This window comes from Notolabrus celidotus, chromosome 1, assembly GCF_009762535.1.
Source record: "Notolabrus celidotus isolate fNotCel1 chromosome 1, fNotCel1.pri, whole genome shotgun sequence".
Lineage (NCBI taxonomy): Eukaryota > Metazoa > Chordata > Actinopteri > Labriformes > Labridae > Notolabrus > Notolabrus celidotus.
Genome location: NC_048272.1, coordinates 35,879,174 through 35,903,641, shown reverse-complemented (window position 1 = coordinate 35,903,641; position 24,468 = coordinate 35,879,174). Strand labels below are relative to the sequence as shown.

At 41.1% G+C, this 24,468-nt stretch overlaps 1 protein-coding gene across 1 annotated transcript; it reads left to right on the top strand.

Moving 5' to 3' along the window:
- Positions 1 to 89: 89 nt before the first annotated feature.
- Positions 90 to 24,120, top strand: slc41a1 (solute carrier family 41 member 1). The gene is made up of 7 exons (XM_034692490.1): positions 90 to 385; positions 1,969 to 3,117; positions 9,808 to 9,915; positions 17,183 to 17,254; positions 20,699 to 20,843; positions 22,512 to 22,658; positions 23,966 to 24,120. The coding sequence occupies exons 2-7, from the start codon at positions 2,632 to 2,634 to the stop codon at positions 24,118 to 24,120; spliced, it is 1,113 nt and encodes a 370-aa protein (XP_034548381.1). The 5' UTR covers positions 90 to 385; positions 1,969 to 2,631.
- Positions 24,121 to 24,468: the final 348 nt, after the last annotated feature.

Below are 24,468 nucleotides of genomic sequence, written 5' to 3'. Positions count from 1 at the left end.
GGGGGGGTGTGTATCGTCAGCTCCGAGTGTGGAGAGGGAGGGCCCGCCTCTGGCTTCCTGGCCCCCTGCACCGGACGGGTGTATTATAGATGCGCATCAAAGCAGCCGGGCGGCGGGGGCCAGTGGACGGGTGCAATGTGACGGGGTCGGGAAAGACTGGGAGGCAGCCTTAAACCGCGCAGGAGGGAGGGTTTAACCATTAACCTCCATTAACCATTAAGGCAGCTGTGCAAAGCCGGTACCGTACATAAGGCGTGCGCACCGGCGTCCACGCCTCAGCTTGAGCGCGTTACCAAGAGGTCAGCCACACGAGTCCGCAGCGTGCTGTTACTGCTCATCACGCCGGTTTGTCTCCTTCTGCTGTCCGGATTGCTGACACTGAAAGGTAAGCACTTCCGAAAGGCGTTTTTATTCTACTACCTGCTGGACGATGAAGCAGAATTGTAATTGAGCAGAGCAGAAACCGGCTTTAAGAGTCACATACATCTAACGGAATGTAAGCACATGCTGAACCCAGCTGCAAACCCATCCCTTACTGACATGTATATGGTGCTCATACATTATGGTATTTAAAGAGGGTTTGAATTGATATGTATATGAGTTTGATGCTCGTGCTAGTAGTGGCAGTGACATGGGCTCCTCCAGTCCGGTGTTGGAACAGAAAGCCCCCTTGCCCTCATTTAAGTGAGCAGCAGAATAGAAAAGGAGGGCTCGCCTATTCAGTGCTGACCAGGGGAGCACTAATTTACGCCTTTGCCATGTTGGGTTCGGGTGTTATTGGTCCTGACTACTAAACAGAGGATTGTTTCAGCGGGGAAAAGTCTGTGTGCGGATGTCGCAACATGCAGGCGGAGGAAAGCTGCGTCAAGGAGCGACACTCAGACACGACGCGCGACGAGAGACCTTCAGAATAAGAGTTTTATTTCTACCCCATGTTAGTAATCAAGTCACTTTTCAGAATACATACCACTTTATATAATCTGCGTCCGTGTCATGACTGCATGTGTTTTTCTAAGTAAATATTGAGTGTTAACACAAAAAAAATATTTAATGAGAGCACTTTATTGAAACTATTTGCTCACACGTACTGCTGTTTTCAGTTATTGAGAAACTTCAAACTTTGTGTTCTTTCTTGATTTTAGAGGATGACTTAATGTTTATATTTTATCCATAGATAGTAATTTGTTTGTTACTTTGAGTCAGAGAGAGGTTTTGAGGTAAACTGTGTTCATTTAGCTGATTGAAGGAAACACATCCTCATTGGAGCTTGTGTGTTTACTTTGAAAGGCATGGCAGGGGTTGTTTCCTGTGCTTTGGGGCGCTTTGACGGTGGTGTCACACTGCTTCCAGAGGATGTACGCAGCACCTCTGTTAATGCTAGAATATTTTTAGCCGCCGAGAGGAAATTTGGCGCTGGATGAATCTGTTTTTAAACTCACTGATTGTCTCTCCTCACGCCTGCCATGATGTCAGTGCATTTGACTTTTTTGAATTGTTCATTGAGGGTCTTGAATTAGTCGTAGGCATCTCACAGTGGTGTTGCGGTGCTGAAGGAGTTATATCATACATAGTACTAATGTTAAATATCTGTTTTTATGTTTCTTACAGTTGTGTTTCATGTTGTGGAGTTGTACTAATTCTTTCCATTTTAAATGTTTTATATTTACATTATTACTGCAAAACCTGAATGACACGAAAAAAGGTATTTTTTTATGATAAGGAATTTTAAAAAGTTCATGTTTTGTGTAGTAGCACTTAACTACACCACCAACTAGTGCAACATGTAAAGTTTCTGAAGGCATCTCTGATCTACCATTTGAAAGTTAATAAAGTATTAGTGATGTCATCAACGTTATATTGTAAAGTGACAGCCATAGTCTCAGAGATACTGATGATAGGAAATGAGTCAGTGACCGAGCTGAATAATGTTGACATTTGAGTGATGAATGAATTTGTTCTTTCCCCCAGGTGAATGCCCACTCTGCTTGGAGGTGCAGTGCTTTTCCGAAACCGGTAATTCAATCTTCATACTGCAGGCCTTTAAATAACTCCCTTGAAAACCTGCCAGCAGCCACGTGGTGTAAGGTGAGACATTCCCAGCCCAGTACACGGACCAGTCTGACATGATTAGTGAACCGAGAGCATGACCAGTCTGCCCTGCAATCTGAATGGAGACATCTGATTTTATTTTTCCTTCAGCTTAAACTTTGCGCTAAGAGACTGATTCCAAGTGACTGGAGGGGATTTCTGTGGTGAGTCCTCAAGCCTTTCTTTCTTTACTGTTTTAAAACAGTATGGTTTCTTCCTTTTTTTGCTGGCCCACCCTGAGCACCTTGCAGTGAATGGAGAACATACTGGTTTTGCTCCCGAAGCACCGACAGGAACACGGGCTCTGCAGATGCACAGCTGCAGTTGCCTTGCTGCAGGTTTTTTCCTACAGAGCAGATTTCTTCTGGTCTTTAATAGCGACCCCAACTCCCTCTAAGCCTCTTTAATGGGATAAATCAATTGGACTGATCAGGTTCAAAACCAGATCGGGTGACCAATTCCATTCGGACTACCCCAAAACCGGAAGGCCAAGGAGACCTGACCATTTCTTTTTCAAGCCCACTGTCTTCCAAAGGCGTCCGCATGGTACTTTGGTCGAAAGAACAAGACAAAGTCCCCGACATCGACATGTCCTCCGGGGCCATTGAGGTGAAGAAAGAGGGAGGCCCGTTAACTCCGGCTTTCCTCAACTCCAACTGCTCTGTCCACCCGGTGATCCTCACCAAGGGCCCAGAGGAAGTGAGCCCAGGTACCGGGGGCGAGTTCGAGCTCACAGAAGTCACTAATTTCCCAGAGAGGGCCGGTGAGACCGGGGAGGATGGGGAGAGGTCTGAGATTGTGGTGGCATTGGACTGCCGGGCAAATGCCAAAGGACAGCGGGAGGAGGATGCGCTCCTTGAGAACGCAAGCCAGAGTAATGAGAGTGATGATACCAGCACCGACCACAGCCCAGAACCAACAGCGCCCCTAAAAGAGACCTCCTTCACCATTGGCCTGCAGGTGGTCTTCCCCTTCCTGCTGGCTGGGTTTGGGACAGTGGCAGCTGGAATGGTGCTGGACATTGTCCAGGTGAGTTATCCCAACATATGTTCTCTAGTATACTGCAAACACACAACATACACTGATCATGAATAATGAAAATATGTGCTTTCCTCTGCAAGATTAGAATCTGGAAAATCATCAGGATTGAGTGAGGTTAAATAGTTCAACTCTTCCCCAGGTTTATTTCAGTTTTCCAAGCCTAATGATCAGAAATTGAAACACCAATAGGAAGTTAAATGTTCTGGTGCTGCTGAAGATTATTGGAGTATGGAATAAAACTGGTTTGGGTCAAAATACTTTTGTCTTCATCACGAGAGTGAAAGTGTCCATAAGCACACATTCAGACTGTAACCAATTTATTTCACTTCTTTTCTTTTCTTTTCTCACAAACCAGTTACAACTGAAACATCAATCTCAGTTCATACAATGAGTCACAGCTGTGTTCCCTAGCAGAGCCGGTGCTCCAGGTAGACTGCACATTGTGTCACATATGCTGCCTCTTGGGAATTTGAATGAACTGGTCTAGCAAGCCCTGTTTAGATTGTCTTATGTCAGTCATTGTGGCGTGTCTTTGAGGATGTGTTGTGACGCAACATGGGGTTATTTACTAAACCTTTTTCTGTCAAAGGCCGGTCTGCTTTTCCTGGCACACAGTCACAATCTTCAGTGATCTGTCCCACACCTTTCTGATTGTAATCTGACATGCTTTAAATAATAGAGAGAATAATAGAAGGTGTTTATTGTACACCAGTATGTTGCCAAAGAGCTGATGATTAACTGCCATTAAATGAGATATCTAAATTTAGAGTTACTTTCTGTCCTCTCTTTCTTGTTGACTCACTGTACTTGCTCTGAGTGTAACTCAGTGTGCATGTGCAGTGTAAAAATACAGGCCAAAGTCATGCTGATAGGTCGATAACGGTATTACTCTCAAGTCAGCTTGTGCTACGGATGAAATTTGAGGTGTCCGGCTGCCAGGAGACCAGTCCGGGCACATTGTGTACACGCATACTGATGCCAGCATGGTGGACCCCAGGAACTCAGCACAGAGAGGAGGGGAGGAAGTGGGGGAATAAGTGTACTTTCTTTGAGCACCTGAAATGGCAGCTGACTTCAGTCGAGCTAGAGTCAGTGTGAAAACAAAACACAATGTGGTTTCAAAGCCTTCATTACCGTGTGGTTAGGTATCCTCACTAAACCAGGAATGCAGAGGTTTGAGGTCAAAAAGTTTTCATGCTGCCTCAACCAAGGCACCATGCTGCTGCGGTTTCTCCAGTTTCCAAAACACTCTGCACATATTTCCTCTAGAGGTAAAGCTGGGAAAGGGGAGACATAGGAGGTACAGGGTCTTATCTTTCTTTCTAGTTAACCATGATTGATTGCAAATCTTGAAGAATGCTTGCAATGGCATGCAAGTTGAGGCTCGACAGTCAGTTTGAAATAAATGTGTCTGCTAATTCTGCACTGAGCACCTAGCAGGTGTCACCCCGGCTTATTCCCCCTGCATGACACAGCGAAATGCTAACTCAGCTAATCCCTTCTGTCCTTGCATAAAGGTAATTGTCTAAGTCTCTCACAGACTTTCTCTGTCTCTCTCACACACTCTGATTCAGTGAGACAGAACCAGTTAAAACAAGCCTTAAAACTTTTATACACTAAAGCTTCAAGATGATTTGTCTGCCCGGCCAGAGTTTAGTAGTTAGAGCTTGGACCGGTTCATGACCTAACTTTTGGCGTTACTCTCTGTACGGTTTCTTTGAGATGTGACCTCTTTAACGTTAGTCTCTTTTAACGTCTTCAGCTCACATGCACACAGAGCTTATGGCCTCATTCCCATCCAAGGTTGGCCCTGAAAAGGACTCTACAGGCTGGTATAGAAGAGTGAGACGTCTGCATAGTTCTACTCAGTGACTTGGCAGCAGAATGACCTAAAACTGTCAGTCCCTTACAGCCAGGGCCAGACACTTAGGACTTTGAGGGTGGCCGACTTACGTGGACTAAAGGTTACACATAGTTTGTAAAGGTCACGTAGTGCTGGTTGTCCTTGGAATGCTTGTGTCAAAGGCTAAGAGGATCATTTGCTAGACTGGACTTGTAACATCTGAGAGATTTCGTCTTCACAAACCACGCACTGCCCTTGTGCAAAAAAAATGGTCAGTCTATTAAATTGTCATGTGTAAGGGTGTTATTATGTCTGCCTGGGTGTCTAGCCGTCTGTCCTGCACTGCGGTGTCCACAGACGTAAACAGTGAATTAAGAGAAGAAGTGGGACAAAGCTTCAGCCTCAAAAACAGTCACCAGTAAACAGGAAGTCGTGGTCCATACAATGGCTTTCCATCAGCCAAGCCCTCACTGCCCACCAGTCACCATTTTGGTCCAACCACATCCACTTGTCTGGTGCTCGAACAGGAGCCACTGAGAAACCAGAGCGTGGGTTTATCTCTCAAACTGAACCATCCTTTCAGCTCCTTTCCGTCCCTGTCCCAGTTAACTGGACTGAACACTTGAGTATATGTCTCTTTTCTAATGTGTTCTCTTCAATGATTCAGTAGAGCCACCAAATTTTACAAATTATGATCCAACACTAAAACCAAGAGCATTTCTGTAAACTCTCAGCAGTTTCCAGTAACTGCAGTTCCTTTTGCTCTGTTTGAGATGCTTTGCTCTGTTATTTTCGTCAGACAAAGATGTGATTCTCTAACAATCATTACCATCAGCTCACAGCCTTTAACACCTGCCAACATCCCGTCTTTGGTTAGCATTTGAGTGATAACGGTGGAAAGGATTAGAGGGTTAGAATGCTTTTGTGTTGCCACAAACTCTGGCTAATCGTTCACTTTGTCCCTGATCCTTAGCATTACTTCCTGGATCCCAGCTTGTTGATATACACTCCAACCGCTCAGACGTCGTGCAGCTCTGATGCTTCTAAAAGCAGCATTGTGCCTACAAACATGCTTTTGTGGCAGTGGGACGTTTCAGTTCTCCTCATCCCTTCATGGAAGAGATTACCCAGCTGAAATGTAGTGAACCTGGTCCTCTTTGTTAAATCATATCATGCTGATAAGGTTTGTTTCTGCAGCCTATGTTCTTGTTTTAGGTACAACACCAGAATGCCAAATCAAAGCAATGTACATTTTGACCTTACTGTCACGCTTGTGCACACAATTCTGGACCAGAACCAGCAGAATGAAAAAAATACCACCGGATGTAGTTTCTGGGACCCTGCCGAAGTTGCATCAACATTGCACGCCATTGGGTTCAGTTCCCCCTGTCAGTACAGTAAGTACAGTGGTCACAAATAAAATGGGGCCATGTTACTCAACTGGGCAACCCAAACCCCAGGGGGGCTTGCATACCAGAGCTCCTATAGGTCTGTACACAGAGGTACTGGGGTTGTCCAGTAGAGTTCTCAGAACCGAGGAGGTGGCCATGAGGAGGGAGGGCTTGTTTGGCTTCGAGCCAGTGTTCCATGGAGACAACAACATATATCACCACAGGGGAGGCAGAGAGGGAGATGGAGAAGAGAGACAGCAGTAGAGAGAGAGAGAGAGAGAGAGAGAGAGAGAGAGAGAGAGAGAGAGCGAGAGAGAGAGAGCTTGAAAACATGCGGCTGTGAAAGAGGAGAGGAGTGCTTACAGAGGTGCTCACAAGGCTGCTGGGTTGGCAGAAGGCAGTGAGCCAGGCTGAGGGGCTGCCTGTTGGAAAAGAGCTCTGCTTGGCCTCCTGACAGCAAGGGGATGGACAGAACGAGTTTAACCCACACTCCAGTTTTGGTGACGACCCTGCTAGGACACAAACTCTAGTGTAGAGCACACCCCTTATCAGCCCTGTACATCTGGATGCACAGTGGGAGCAACACACTAAAACAGAGATGTTAGCTGGCTGCTGTGAGAAATGGGGCCAACTGTGTTTTTACTCTGCTTCAACGTGAGCTACTCCTCTATTTTCCTCCCCTCCTCTGTGTTCTCCTTTCCTCTTTTCTTTCCTGTGTCAGCCTCTGTGAATATTGATTCAGCTCCGGGTAGACTGGACTGTAAGTGCTATGGGCCTTTGGGCCTGGCTCCAAAGATAAGCACTTTTACTGGAGATAGATCGATGGCCCGGGCCTCAGCTATAGTTTGTGGCCACAGTAGACCAAAAACCTGCTATCACTGCATGTGCTCTGTATGGAGGCACAGGAGAGAGGCACTTCACCACAGTGACAAGCTCAGGGACTTATAGGGAACCCACCACTCAAGGACTGGCCGGCGGCCAGAGAGGGTTATTGAGGGTCAGGTCTAAAAACGCCTGCTATACATTTCATGAAAAGCCATCTACTTATATCTGAACGCACGAGTGAGCAGGCATGTTTTTGAACGTGATTTTGAATTTATCTGAGCAAACCAGTCTCTAAAGTTGTTTCGCACTTTGTCTTTGGTCCTGGTAATGAAGGAAAACTTATTCAAGCTTACAATGAAGAGGCAGAGGCTGAGCAGGAAGATCAACAGAGAGATGTTCTTCATGGATGACCTTTAGTTTTCATATTCACTTTAGAACTCATTGTTCAATTTGCAGTCTCATAGCACTTAGTTAAACTGTAACTGTACATTGAGTTCATGAACGCCAGTTTGTAGTTTTGGAGAGGAAATGTCAAGTTTTGAATTTTCTGCTGCAACAGGAGTTGCAAAAACATAATTTATATGTATATTATATATTTGAGAGTGCACCGGTTGTTGTCTGATAGCTGCAGCATGCTCATTAGCATGGTTATCCAGGTTAGCATATTTCATGTTTGGAGGCTCTGTTCAGATGTCACACAAAGGAGCGGTCACAGTCACTGATGTACAACTGTCTGCAGACACTGTGCAGTCTAAGTCTATAAACCTGTTGAAATACTCCTTACATGTGTTTCAGACAGATTCCATCTGTGTTAAACTATAAAGGGTGCTCTGTGTGTTTCCTGTGGATACTCTGCTGTGTTCTGTTTTGCAGAATATAGGATACAAGCATTGGGTTAAGGGTCAACTTGCTTGAGCCCCTCTGAAATGCATCTACACATGTGCGCTGCAGTCACTCCATGGTGCCTGTGGTGTGTAGATAAGACAAAGTTCTTATGAAGGAATGGTATATGAAAGAACTTTTGATTGGGGAAGGTCTTATGGTTGATTTTCTTTCATTGTTTTATCAACCAAAAGCTAAAGTTAAATATTTTGTTCCAAATAAAACATTTTTATATTTTAATCTTCTGGCTTTTTCTTTTTTTTACCCTGATGTAGTAAAACAGTTCAGCACTGTGACTCCAAACACTGAGATACATACTAAACCATGAATTCTTCTTGCTGTTACTCACCACATCATGTACAGATGCATTCATTTTGATTATGCTCTTTGCCATTTTCTTTTTGTGTTCATGTATTTTGCATGATGCCTACTAGGTAAAACTATGCTTTTATTCCTTTTTTGGCTGATTCTAATTGTTTTGGAAAAAGTGCTACCATTTGGCACAAAACCAGATCTCTGCATATCGGGACACTAACTCAGAGGTTGTGAACCAGGCTGGAAACATGATACATACAATGCATGAAAAACACACGCATACACTACCAGTCAGAAGTTTGGAAACACCTTCTCATTCAATGGTTTGTATTTATTTTAATTATTTTCAACACTGTAGATTAATACTGAAGACATCAAAACTATGAAATAACATATATGGAATTATTGAATGAACAAAAAAGTGTTAAACAAAGCAGAATATGTTTTATATTTTAGATTCTGTAAAGTAGCCCCCTTTTTCCTTCATGACAGCTTTGCACACTCTTGGTATTCTCTCAGTCTGCTTCATGAAGTGGTCTCCTGGAATGGTTTCTAATGAACATGAGCCTTGTCAAGAGTTCATTTGTAGAATGACTTGCCTTCTTAATGTGTTTGAGACCATCAGTTGTGTTGTTCAGAGGTAGGGTTAGTACACAATGGATTGCCCTATTTGACAACAGTGTTAATCGAGATTATGGCAAAACCAGATTATTTCATAGTTTTAATGTCTTCAGTATTAATCTACAATGTTGAAAATAATTAAAATAAATAAAAACCATTGAATGAGAAGGTGTGTCCAAACTTTTGACTGATAGTGTATATATATATATATATATGCACCACACTTCAAAGATAGAACAAGGAAATGTATCTGATTCTGTTTCTTAATGCAATGCTGTGGACTTTTCTTCAGTGGTGTTGAGGATACAGTTTACCCTGAAGGTGAAGTGCCCATGTGTATACACAGATACATTATCTACCTTTGTAATCACAACATTATTAAGACTGACAATTTGTAACATATAAAATGACACTGAGATATGATTCCACCTGCCTTCAAGGTGCAGCTAATGAAGATTGGTTGGTAAAGGTGAATCACAAGGGATAGGGCAGAATGCCATCTGAAATAAGGCGATGATAAATCATTTCTCCCTGAGGTCCCACTGACCTTGTTCTTGTTTTAGGGGAGCAGAGAGCTGACACCATACATAGTGTAAAGGTCTGTAGAGAGAGACTTTCTGGTCCATCATAAAGGTCTGGTTTCACGGCCGAATCAATATTTAAAACCAAGGTTGCAGAGACGTTCTGTTCCCAGTCATAATGGTTTCTGTATGTAGGTGACAGTGCACCATGTCTCTGTGAAATGTCCTTTTTCAATGTGGCTGATGCTGTTTTACTAATGTGTATATGTCGTCCTTGCAGCACTGGACGGTGTTTAAGGATGTGTCGGAGCTGTTCATCCTGGTCCCAGCACTGCTGGGGCTCAAAGGCAACCTGGAGATGACGCTGGCATCTAGACTTTCCACAGCGGTAAGAAAAGCTTGTGAGAGTGGGAGTCTCAGTTACCTGAAATACAAAATGTGCTGTAAGAAGGTACCATAAGTTGTATTCAGGCTAGGGATGTAAAGTATTTTCTGTGATCGATCTTTGGAAATGTTAACGATCAATTATGGATTAATCATTAAAAAAAAAGGAAACATTTTCCATGTATAAAACAATGCCAAATGCGCCTTTTCCCCTGAATCAAATCTTCCTTCATGACACAATGTATATAACTGACAGTATTAAATAGCTACGGATCGTATTAAGGTGTTCAAAATGTTAAACACGCTGAATATCAACGTGTGGAGCAGGCTCATGAAGGCTCAGACTTCAGCAAGGGAACTGAACTGAAACATATTTCAGACTCAGTGTCCAGTTTTCTGTCTACTCGTTCTTATTGAGAAAAATAAGCATATATGAACGTGGTCAGGTGTCAGTCAGGAGCGCAACTGGGTCATAATCAGTTCGGCGGCGGAGAAAAAAGGCGCTCATGGAGACCTGTCAGTCAGCCGCAACTCCCAGCTGTGAGCGTCTCTGTTGTGAACAACACCTTCAGTCAGCTGATTCGAATCGTAACATGCTTTAAACCTAAAACACCTCCCTGATAGCTGAACCAAATATGAGACCACATGATGTTTGTTCCACGTGATAGAAAATCGAGACAAATAAAAAAAGTGTTCGAGTAAGTTCAATACATCCCTTATTAAGACATGTCCATATAAAACCTCAGTGTGTTTGTAAAGCAGCCATGTAGTCTGCTCTGCACATTGCTGTCAGACTGCCTGGTTTGGGGCTGGAGGATTGTTTGGATTGATTGTGGTTGTCTAAGGTGTTTCCTCCTTAAAAATTAACAGATGTAATTAACAGACTATGTCAACCCCTCTCAGACCTGTTAAAGCTTATTGTTCCTGGAGTCAGAGTTCACATTCCCAAACATGACCTGGGTTTCGGACAAACTGATAGCAAATGTCCCAGTCCTTGTTTTTTAGCATCGTGACTGACCCTGCCAGACTGTTCACTTCAGCTCACAGGTTTGTTTGCTGTTTAGAGCTCAAAGAGTTTGAAGAGACTCTCAGACAACAGCATGATATCACTTTATAATGAAATGGTCTGTAACTGCAGATAGCTAGCCTGTTTAGTCAAATCAAGTAGTTTTATAACTGAATGAGTGAAAACCAGAGCTAGTGAAGCACATTTTAGAGAGTTGAATGCTGTTTTGGTCACTTTGAATGAAAGGTTTACACAATGCTAAAGCTAAGCTACATATATTTTCAAAGTTCAACGCTCTTGGTAGTCCTGCCTCCCTCTGAGCTAACATTGTTCATTGTATATTCTGAGAGGTTCATGACATTTGCTCAGCAGAGGTTATCAGCACATTTTGAAGGCACAAGAGAATTAGCACAGTATTGCTCTTAAAGCTTGGGTTGGTAGTCACGGAAAACTAGCATCAATTTGAATGCAGCATTTCCTCAGGACTCCGTCTAACCCCTTCCCCCCTCCCCTCGGAGCTCCTCCAAAACGACGCCCCTGCGTCAACTCATGTCTCACTCAGCGGTAAGAAAACACCAAAACATTATCATAATGAAAGTTAAAAACAAAAACAAACATGAAATGTACGCGCAGGAGGCGGGCAGAACGACAGGACGGGATTTGATTGGTTTCATAATTTGGCTCCTGATGGCAGGGATTGGTTGGTTTTCCCAGGTTTACTCCGGCTGTAGATAGAGGCTTTTTTTCACTCTTTTTTAAGAACACATTATGTATTGATCGTCATTGGGATATGAAGAATCATTTTAACAATTGTAACAAAAAGTGTATCTAAATCTGACTACAACAAACCCCAGCTTTAAGCGTACCAATCCACACATTCCTTCCACTGGACTGACGGAGCTGATTAGCATCGCTAGCAGTGTCCCACCAAGTGAGGAGAACTCAACTCAGTATCATGACTGACAAAATGTCCTTTAACCAGACCTTTGGATTCTTATTTGTGAAGTAAGTGAACACAGATACCAAAAACTGTTCTTTCAAATCTGTCCGTATAGTGTACTCTTCAAGCAACACAGACTGGTAGCTAACTACCAGTATCAAACATGTTTTTCATGCAGTCAGGGTCTTTTTGTTACATGATTAATCAAAAAGATGATAGTATCTACTTCTGTTCATCTGGTGTTAGTAGCTGCAACAAAACTGAATCATCACATAAGGGAATACATCCAAAAGAGTTATTGAAACTCAAAATGTACCATGAATATGTTTCAAACATGTCATAACTTGACCTGCTAGTATTATGCTGTGTAAAGTTATACTTTAACCAACACATGCAGCTCAAGCGTTCAGTCCTGGGTGTACTTTTCCAAATGATGTCCAAATACTTTCTGATGATGAATCAGAACTTTCTTCGAAAGTGTTTTTAAAGGTTAATATTTGGTGAGATATCACTGATGGATTATTCAAACTGTGTTTTGTTTAACTGCTGATGTAACAATCAATGTCAGATCAGGAAGTTGATTCAACAATGTATCACCAATGCTTTAACACTGATTTAACAGACTGTCAATGGTTGCTAGTGTTTGGTAAAGATGTTATAACTGAGCTCAGATTTTATCACTCTTGAAACACAGAAAATGAAACTTACACAGTCCTGCAAAGAGCTGTTAAACACACACTGTGTTTTTATTAGGATTATAAAGTGTGTCAGCTCGTAGAGTAAATTTTTAGTGTTCACATTATTTTGCTTTTGTCTCATTCGTCTCAAATGTTTTCACTTTGGAATTAAAAAATCTTACATCCATCGTAGCAAACTAGGCCACAGTCTGGTGCTTGTCCTAAGACGTAACGGTTAGCTCTCTGCTGGCCGGCCCCAGCAGGACCACGTTTCTTTCCACGCCGCCCCTAATTATGAGCAGATTAAGACCACTGTAAGTTTCCTAATGCGCTTATAACTGAAAAACATAATGTAATCCCTCGTGCTGGCTGGCAGTGTGAGTTCTCCATTCACATTACCGTGTTTCCTTTTTGATTTCTTCTCTTTTTTAACCTCTTTGTCTTTGAATATTTGACTGAAGTGAATCCTTACTTTTCTTCTTTCTTCGTTCTTGTTTCTCAAACTAGAAGAAATGCTCAGTTGTTGTCTCGGGTTGTTTCATCCTGTCCTGTGGCTTTGGGCTTAATTGATTGTATTTGGATGATAATATTTTGCAGATTACTGGAATTTGGCTGGACCTGCAGCACGACCGTTTCCACATTACAAAATAATACGACTTTGACCACACTTTAATTAGAGATTACAACCACTCCAAAAGCCTGTTTTATCCTTATTCAACGTGTTTGATGTATCAAAATACAAACAATGCACATTGATGTTGAGTTAAAAATGAATTGTGTTATCAATCAAATGATAAAAAATAGCAATGCTTTTGATACATACGATTCAAAGCCTGTAAAGCCTCTTATGTCCCATGAATCACTTAGACAACAGTCCCGGTGCTGCATCTCTGTGATGCTCCAAAAACCAATAATCCACCTGCCCACTCACAAACACACACACACACACACCCAAAGCTGAGGACTTGGCATCATCATTGCATTTCGTCACATAACACCAGGCAATGCTTCTGCATGTTTATGATCTCCACAGTGTCCTGAGTCAGTTTGCAGACTGTTGGTCTAAAGGATATGGTGCTGTAAGTTGGAGAAGGTTTTGAGGACATAAGTTCTGTCTGAGAGAAACATGTCGGGTTCATCGTGAGTCTATGATGCCCCCAATGCTCTTCACTAATGTTGGGCTGCCTCTTATCTGCCTCTTGCCGCCTAAAACCGTCTTATCAGCATTTGTGGCACTCTGCCCCCTGCACAGCCGTCACAGCAGAAGGCATCCAAGAACATGTGTAAATGCTGCAGATGGCAAAGGGAACATTCGCGTGGTTGTAATGCTTAGGAACTGGCGGATTTACAAGTTATAATGGCATTCCTAAACACATGATCATCTTGTCATCAGGGTCTGTGAGTTGGGCCTGTCATGCTGCCAGACAGTGTCTGTGTGTTGGACATCTGAGAGGGAGAGGAAAGATACACAAACACATGCACTACCAGTCAAAAATTTTGGACACACCTTCTCATTTTTTATTTATTTTGATTATTTTCAACATTGTAGATTAATACTTAAGACATCAAAACTATGAAATAATCTGGTTTTACCATAATCTGGACTCCAACAGTAGTCTAATAGGACTATCCATTGTGTACTAACCCTACCTCTGAACAACACAACTGATGGTCTCAAACACATTAAGAAGGCAAGTCATTCTACAAATGAACTCTTGACAAGGCTCATGTTAATTAGAAACCATTCCAGGAGACCACTTCATGAAGCAGACTGAGAGAATACCAAGTGTGCAAAGCTGTCATGAAGGAAAAAGGGGGCTACTTTACAGAATCTAAAATATAAAACATATTCTGCTTTGTCTAACACTTTTTTGTTCATTCAATAATTCCATATATGTTATTTCATAGTTTTGATGTCTTCATTATTAATCTGCAATGTTGAAAATAATTAAAATAAATGCAAACCCTTGAATGAGAAGGTGTTTCCAAACTTTTGACTGCTAGTGTAAATAGAAAAAATAATAATGACACCCAGGCATGAATCCGTAGGTTCTTTTTACTGTTATCTTGGAGCTTTTTATATATTTAATAAATAAAATGTATCTTTTTGTAGTTTTAATAATTTTTTCAGTTAGTAAAGATTAAAGTTGCATCAAGCCACCATAACATGACTGCAAATATCAGTCACAGAGCAATGTTGCAATTCTTTGGAGGCAAGTTTCGAGATACCTGACAGGTGAACTTCCAGTTTTCAGTCTCTAGTTAAATCCTTTATTTATTTTTTGTTCTCCTAAACTTCTGAAACAAATATCTGGATGAATTTTTCATGTTCCTCACCAGCTGTTTGCTAACTGTCTGTCTGGTTGAGTGGGTTTATCACAGCTCTCTGCAGCACAAAGTCTACCTTTAGGGTTATGATTTGTGAGGCAATGCGAGGCAAGGCAAGGTGAGGTAGCTGCATTTGTTAAGCACATTTCAAACATAGAGACAACTCATAAAGTGTTCTCTAAAGAAGAGGAGAGGTTATAAAGCATTACACACCTAAAGCTAATGAGCAATTAAAAAAAAACAAGAAAACAAGAAGGGTTAAAATCACAGCAAATTTGAATGGGTCAGTAAAATGAATTGTTTGAAATAAAGATAAGTGATAAAAAACAGTCAAAGTGAAGACTACTATTCATCCAGAAATAACTTTGATGTCCTCACGAAAGCAACTAAGGCATAAATAGATCGAGAAGTGTCACTTAGCCAAACAGCTAATTCACTCTCATAATTACAAAATGAGAATAAGAGGCTGAACAGGTCTCTGAAATTAATTACCTGGGTGTGAATTTGAGTTGTGTGTATTTTACCAACTTAAAGAAGTCCTGTCTCTATTTTTACTATGCATGCAATTTTACATACTAACTGATGTGAAGAACATGGCCCTGTATAAAACAAACTTTTAAACACACATATCTCATGAAGATCTGAAAACTCTTTTTTTTTATTTATTTTTTTTTACCAAAGATATCCATCATGAAATGTTATAACATGTTTCAGAAAAGCTTCCAGCAGCTTTGACCAATCCTCCTTATCATAATATTCTGCACACAGGGGATGGATTACTTGCATAACCAGGCTAAACTACTCACTCGTTCATATTCAGGCTGATAATGCGTTTTTTGAAAAATCTGACTGTTCCAAAATCTCACATTGCTTAGAGCAGGGGTTCTCAAAGTGGGGGTCGTGAGACACTATTGGGGGGGAGATTTTTTTTCTTTTCAAGTAATCTAAAATTCCATATTTTACCCATTGTTGTAAAAGTATTGACAAAAATAGAAATAACTTTTGAAATAAAACCAAGCGGCAACCTCCGGTCTAAAGATATGAGTCCAATGCGGAAGTGCTAAAAACTGCAGTTCATTGAGGATCCGCATGAGGCTGGCTCTGGAAGTACCAGAAACCACATACACACCAATTCCAAAAAAGACGATATTTACAGCAGAAATAAACATGTTTACAGCCTGGTGCAAAAGACAAGTGTAGTCTGGATAGCTCATTTCTCGATCGGCACACACTGTACAGGGGGTGAATTTTCTTCTAACGCTGCAATTTCGAAGATATTGAGACTACGAGTCTTACAATGAGAGGCACAGCTGACTTGATTGACAGGCAGGGACACTGTAGCTGTTGGCGAGGAGGCTCAAAGCCCGCCTCTTTATGTCACAATCGCTCGACAACAGCAATATGGCTCCCGCCGATAATTGGCCTCAGAACAGCGCCTCAGAAACAGATTTACTACGTCCATTATTTATACAGTCTATGAATAAAATCCTGCAAATAAAAATGTGTCATTAATTATCTCTCTTTCTTTGTTATCAGATGAGGATAGGCCTAATTAATGGATTAACAATGATTTAACAAAGATGCTGTTGGTTAATTAACAGCACAGATTGAAGCAACATTTAATCACTTAAAGGGACAGCGGGGTCGCATGCAGGCTGAAACGTTTGGGAACTCCTGGCATAGAGTAACCACGACTTGTTAAAATAACAGCTTAGGCAGACAATGTTTGAATTACAACATAAATATACCCTAATAGATACTTTATGCATTTGTGTTCAAACTTTAAACATACCACAACTCAAAATCGTTGTTTATGACTTCTTACTGCTTTATAAAACATAAATCAGATTCCCTCGCACACAGACTTCAATGTGTTTGGACGATTCCAGATGTTTCTCTTCCCTCTGCTTATGTAAATGTTGAAGGAGAAAGAGGAAGAGGAGACCCTCTGTTTGTGTCCTCTCACTCTGGATGAGCATCAGGATCATTGCTCTGCACACACAGTAGCCCACTGTAGCCACAGCCACTCAACACTTGAGACCATCAGTGTTTGTGTGTTTGTGTGTGTCAGTGTGTTTGTGTGTGAGTGTGAGAGAGGGGAGATGAGATAAGTGGAGTCTGCCGCAGGGTGGGGGATCAGATCAGAGAGTCTTTGTCCGGAGAACTGACATCTGATTGTTCTGATGGGACCAAGAGGCAACAGCATGAACACACACTGTGTACCGACCCATACACACACGCACACAAACACACATACACACCCAACAGACACCAACAGATGATAATATGCTGACCTTGTGTGTTCTTCTCTCTCTTTCAGGCTAATATTGGTCAAATGGACACAGCCAAGGACATGTGGAAGATGATCATGGGGAACTTGGCTCTCATCCAGGTAAAGGAGACACAGCTGTAGAGGACTCCCGTGTCATGGAGATCAGAGACTACACTCTTATCTACAGTTGTGCTCAAAAGTTAAAATACCCTTGCAGAATTTATGTTTTTGGGGTAGTTTCTGTAGTCTTTATGATATAAAAAGAGTAAACACAGTTGTTTGATAAAAAAATTTGCTTCACCCAACCGCTAACCATGAGTGAAAAAAAGGGTTTCTCTTATCTCTCATATTCTCTGAAAAATGGCCAAAAAAATCACAAATTCTGCCAGGGTATGTAAACTTTAGAGCACAACTGTAGTTAATAAACCAAGATGCCACTAAGTAGAAATCAGGTTAAGGAAATAATCAGATAATGTGTATGTTTGCGTTTCTATTCACTCCTCAGATCTCACTAAAAAATCTGTTTACATGGGATTCCAAGGTTATGAGATTTTTCTCCTTCGAATTAGTTTTCCTTTTGTTTGGACTTTTGAACTTTTAACCTACACTATTAAAACGAAAAAGCTGTGAAAAATTTCAAGGCAGCTGTCTGCACTAGATTTTTCAGTTTTGAGGCTAACTAGAAATCTTAAATTTGAGCCAACTGATTAGTTTTTGTTGAGATAACTTATCATTCATGCGTAGTGTAACTTAACATTTTGAGTTCTACATACTAAGAAGTGAAAGTTGTGCCAACTTATTATCGTTTGTTCAGAAAATGTTCCTTTGTTACTGACTGTTACTGCACCGTTTTTACACTTGCATGGTAGCTAGCTAATGTTCAATGTGGCTAACTATTGGTGATGACCATGCCTTATTAAACTAACTAAACAAATTAAAGTTACATTAACCGGTAATCAACTCACCATCAATTGACCAACTGTAAAGCTAGAGTTTCAATCCAATACTCAAACAGAATACTCACCTTTAGGGCGATCAAATCCACACAGGACAGGAGAGATGGCGCCACAGGTGGGGAATTGAAAGTGTGGAAGACCCCTGTAGATTTGAGTTAGAGACCCTGTTCTTTGCCTGAAGCATACTCAAATAATTTAGCCGAGCCTCAAACCCATCATTTCAAGTTTTGCCAAACTAACTTGTGAAATGACACCAACTTTACACAACAAACTTAATACAGGTAGTTGAGAACTACTTTGATGTGGTTTGCAACAAAATGGAACATTTTTTGTTTACTTAACCAAAAAATCATTTTCAGGCCAACAATTTTAAGTTTTCATTTTAACAGTGTACAAACAAAAAAAAGGACGTTAGAAGTGAATTTATTTTTTATTGAAGCATGCATATGACAATTACTATGATATTAGTGATATAATCAGCCTCCATTTAGTCCCAAAATGCTGTATTCAGTATCCAAGAGAATGCCTGTTTAAGCACTGATCAGATACCGTAGCTAAGATGCCCCAAAACATTCACCCTTTTCAGGTTGTAACAATAACAAATGACAACTCTCCTTTGCTAGCAGTGATTGCATGTGTTAACCAAGCAGCAACATCTGGTCTCAAAATATGAAGTTTATGTGGAAGTGTTATAAACTGCAGTTCATTGAGCGTCTGCTTGAAGCTGGCTGCAGGAACATAGGAAACCACATACACACCAATTCAAAGAAGACAATCTTTGCAGCATAAATAAACATGTTTACAGCCTGGTTCAAAAAACAGTTTAGGTCTTAATAGCTCATTTCTCTATCGGCACAACCTGTACAAGGGGTGAATTTTTGTTTAACGCGACAGTTAAGAAGATATTAAGATTACGAGTTTGGCCCAAATAAGGACATGGCTGACTTGACTGACAGGCGGGAACACTGTAGCTTTTGGCAAGGAGGCTCAAACCCCGCCTCTTCACCTCACATTAGCTCGACAGCAGTTAGGTTGAGTTCAACATTTCCAATATGGCTCCCACTGACGATAAGCTTCAAAACAGGGCTCAGGTACAGATGGGTGACGTCACGGATACTACGTCCATTATTATGCAGTCTAAAGTGTTCACCAAAACATGCAACATGTCAGAAATCACTGTTTTTCAACAATATGTTTAATGTGGTATCCGAAGGATACTAGTTTTAATCTACATTAGAAATAAAAAAAGGTCCTTGTAATGATGTATCAGGGTGAGCAACATGCTTTTAGGTGTATTTTCATTTGGTGGGATTCTTGGAGGTGTCCCAGTCCCACTAGATTAAAATATGCCTCATTAAATTATGTAACACATCATACTCAAGCAGATGTCCACTGCACCAACATTTCTCCACATGAATCAAAGGTTGGTCAAACTGAAAAAGGGTTATGATAAGCTCTAAAAGGGGGAGATAGGAGAAAGAAAAAGAGAGCATTAAACTGAGCCTTATGTGAAGTTTGCATTGCACAGTTAATACTTATGACGCTTCTTTTCAATCAGGCACAATAAAATCATTTCGTCCAGGCTTTTTTTATATACATGCATAAGCAAATGATATTACATGACCAGCTTATCTGGATTACAGAAACTAAAAACTCAGGGTTTTCATTGACTTGACATTTGAGGAATCAAATTACAGCTAAACTTGGACACAGTCTGCTTTCATAAGTGCACTGTGATTACAGTAAACACAGTCAGCTTTACCTCACAGACCCACAACCTGCTGCTTTGTACTGTAGAGCAGCTTTTAAGGAGTAGCTCTGATCACAAATCACACAGTTCTAGTCAACACACATTTCACCTGCAGTGTTTTTTCTTGTTGTCTGATTGCATCACATCTTTGGAATGATAAATATTTAAGTTATTTTACAAAAACACGTGCACGAAAAAACAGGTGAGTCAAGGAGATGTCAAGCACACTCTGAAAATAACGTGGGAGGCAAAGAGCAGGTGGAACAGGAAATCACATGGGCAGGAGACGCACACACATTTCACAACTTGTAAATCACCCGTATATAACACACTGTACGTTGACAGATGTATAAACAAACACGAAAGGTCAGTCTCTCCCCCCTCTGTCAAACTGTATGAACATGGACTAATATGGTTCACATCCTTCACTGTGATCAGTGAAACAGTAAGTCCTTCCTGGAAATCAGCTCTTCATTTGATCGGTTTGTCCGCAGCATTAAAGCTGGCTCATAGTTATGTAATATTTGTTGAGCCCATGGTTCTTGGAACACTTCAAACCAGCGCTGGCTGGGTGCAGAGCTGACCTCTCAAAGGGTCACGTTACACTGACACCGGGTCACTATGATGCTGGAATAAGAGAGTTCAGGATCATTCGGAGGATCAGGCTTCTTACATCTGTTAGTTATTTTGGGAGTCGGGCGGATTGTTGTGCTCAAATATTGGCTCGTAAATCCCATTTATGTGCCAATGTTTTGTGTTTCCTGAAAGTGAAAGGGTATCCTTGTGTACATGTGGAGTGTACAAGTTACCTGTACTCAATCAATATCAACCAATGTTTGTGTGTGTTTGTGTGTTCAGGTCCAGGCCACAGTGGTGGGGTTCCTGGCCTCCATAGCTGCTGTGATCTTTGGCTGGATCCCAGAGGGACACTTCGAGATGCGCCATGCTGTGCTGCTCTGTGCCTCCAGTGTGGCCACAGCATTCATCGCCTCTCTGCTGCTAGGTACGTCAACCACAGAGGATAAGAGGGATATTCTCAGGGTGGAGTTACATAACTCACCACGCATATCAGGGTTACATTTGCAATTTATCTATCTGTCTTCTCTGTCAATTAAATGCTACAAAAAGTAACTAACTGAGTAGTATTAAGTTCTAACTAGCTAGTTATACAAAACATGCAAATATAAATATATAAAAGAATAACTAATAATATAAACCTTATTCAGCCACAAACATACACAGTTGTTGAATTCTGCCATGTGATCTTTTTCAATTTTTAATGTCACAATGTCAAATTTAACAAAACAGACAGTGATGCTAGCTTCTCTGTCAGACTTACTTAGCCCAGTTTCCCATTTAGTTAATTCCAAATCAAGCATGCTAACTTGCTTACAGTGACAATTCTATAATGTTGATGTCAGGTAAGTGCATTGTTACAGCGCTCAGCATCATAATGTCGCAGATTTGCTGTCATTAGCTTATTATCAAAACCACAAAACACAGCTGAGGGACTATCTTTTGTTTTGCAGGTTTTTCTTCATAAATCAAAGTGTTAAAAAAACACAGTTTGGACATGTTGGTGGTACGAGCTGAAGCATTAAGAGATCACCAAAGATCTGAGAAATGACCCTAAGCTAAGGACTATATGTGTTTAAATCAAATGTAATAGTCATGGAGAAACTTCCAACCAAAGCACACACTGATATTGAAACATAGATGCTGTACTGTCTGTGGTCCAGTGGGTCTATATGTGGGGATACTTCACATAGAAGTACTTCTGCTGTTGTTGATGCTAGATAAGTCACTGGGTTCTGTCACTGAGGGACGTACAAACAAAAGAAGATCCATGTCATAGTTTTTTTGATAATTCAGTCTGGACTAAAGAAACAGACTGACTGCCTCCAGCCAAAAACTGATCCTGCAACATATCTGGAGAAAATCTAAAGTCACTATTTAGCTTTGCATTTTATTCTTTTGGTTATGAATGCATATTTTTTACTACTGGAGAGGACTAGCACCACTGAAAAAAAGAATGAATTAAGGTCCAATATATTTTTTTATCATTATTATGAGAAAAAAGTCAGAATTGTGAGATTAAAGTCAGAACTCAGACTTTTTTCTCAAAATTCTGATTTCTTTTCTGACATTAATCTCAGAATTCTGACTAAAATCTCATAATAACAATAAAAAAAATATACAGGACCTTAATATATATATTTTTTTTTCAGTGGTACTAACCCTTTTCCGTACTTTTACTCTCTTTAACACAAAAGGTAACTGTTAACCATAACATGTAGTGAGTGCTAATTGGTTGCTGCAGGGAAACATAAACCACTTCAAACTGGTCTGTGGCTTTGATCAAACATTTAGCCTCTCTTGCTAGCAGCAGTTTATTTTGATCTTCTGACCCCCAGGCTTTGTTTTTAACTTATCAAGATAAAAACTTAAACTGGAAATCTGTTCTCCAGGAAAAAGATCAGGCATGTCTTAAAGGTTGAATTATTTTGGATTATATTGTTGCTCTTTAAACCTGTGAAGCTAGAATTGATCAAGCGTGTGCAGCCGTGGTGATACATGCTTACACTGAACATCACACACTGCATGGAGAATCACATAAACATGTGACAGTGCCCTCAGATTTATTTTACCTCCAATACCTCTCACCTCACAGGGCTCATCATGATCGGAGTGATCATTGCATCTCGAAAAGTGGGCATCAACCCTGACAACGTGGCCACGCCCATCGCTGCTAGCCTCGGAGACCTGATCACCCTGTCCCTGCTGGCAGGCGTCTCCACAGGACTGCACAAGGAACTAGGTAGCAAACACATACCAGGTTACTCGTGACACTTTGACTATGAAATGTACTGCACAGTTAGGGCTGCTCCTTAGTCATCATTAAACTGTTGGTACATGTCGATTGGCCTTCACCTAAAGCCTCTGACACTAACAAGCTTAAACCTCCTAAACAAGGGACAGAATTTATACAGAGCTTATATTTCAATTACCGTGTCATTAAAGTTGCTACACACAGTTATTATCTCTGAAGATGATTCAATAAAAGAGATTATGTTGTGTAGAAATGTTTGAGATGTGACTCTGTGTCTGGCAGGATGTAGTAAAAAAACAATTCAAGACACCCACGCCTAACCCCGGCGTGCTGTAAGGAGAGGAACTCCAGAGCCATTTGGCTTCTATTGTTAGCTCTGTGGTGCTGCTTTAGCCACCGACAAACACTTGGTTTCAACACCACAGACGGCACACAGTGACGCACACAGGAACTGAGAAACCATCCTGACCAGATTGTGGAGTGACCCCACTCCTGTCTTGGTCCGAGAGTGTGTAAACTCTTCAGCCTTACTCAACCTGAATACCACAGGCCAGGATTATATAAAACTTTTAGGGGCTATTTTCGCTCAAATGCACAAAAACAAAGCTGGTGTCTGGGTCTTGTGTACAAATGTGGTCTTTCAGCTTGAATGTGGTTGTTGTAGTTTCAGTAGTAACACTGCCTCCTAGAGACCGTGCTGTAGACTCAACATCAGTACAGAAACAGTGCAGCTCTGTTCAGTCTGTGAGGTTTGGTACCTTTAATGTCAAGTTTTCAGAGTGTTACTCAGACTCAAGTTATTTTAGCATCAACAAGCACAGCTATTACTATGAAGCTCTGAATTATAAGAATGTGTCCCTCTGTGAGTCTGTTGTTAATATTATTATAATGGGATTAGATACCAAACACTGAGGACGTCTAATCCTAAATCACCACAGCTCCATCACACTTATCCTGCCACATCTCCCTCTGCTGTGGTTGATGCCAACATTTTTGATAAGTGCATGCACTTATCATAAGTGAACACAAGTTAATGGTGATAGGGTTTATAGTTGCCTACATGTCACACCACACTTAATGTGCGCTCAGTCTGAAAACGTCGCTGCACACACCATTTTGAATAACGATGATGATGAAATATTGAAGGCCAAAAATATTATTGAATCCTCAAAAGAGCACACATCAAATCTACAAATACTAAACAGACAGCACTGTAATGCTGAAACTGAAGTTCTGAAGTGAAACTTAAGAAAACTACAGTTTGTTGTGTTAATCTATCTTCTCCTCTCTTCTAGAAGAGCAAAATCACTATGCCAACCCGCTGGTGTGTTCGGTGTTTGTGGCCATGTGCCCTCTTTGGGTGCTAATTGCCAGGAGGATCCCATCCACCAGAGAGCTCCTCTACTCCGGCTGGGAGCCAGTCATCATCGCCATGGCCATCAGCAGGTAGATCATACAGAGAGCAAGTCACATCTTTACTCCAAAGAATGCACACACTGTAGTTATTGTTTTTACTCCTTTACTTTATTCAAGTTTTATCACTTTGGAAAAGAATACTTTTTTCATGCTTTTTCACTTCAAAAAAAAAATGTAATTGCCAATTTTTTAAAGTTTATTCGCTTTGGAAGAAAAAAAGTGCTATTTTAGCAAGTTACTGTGGCAAGGACAAACTTCCTTTAACAGGCAGAAACCTCCAGCAGGACCAGACTCATGTCAGACACACATCTACTGAGACCGTTTTGGAGAGAGGGATAGAGGGAGATGAAGAGAGAGAGAGATGATAGTGGTGAGACGGATA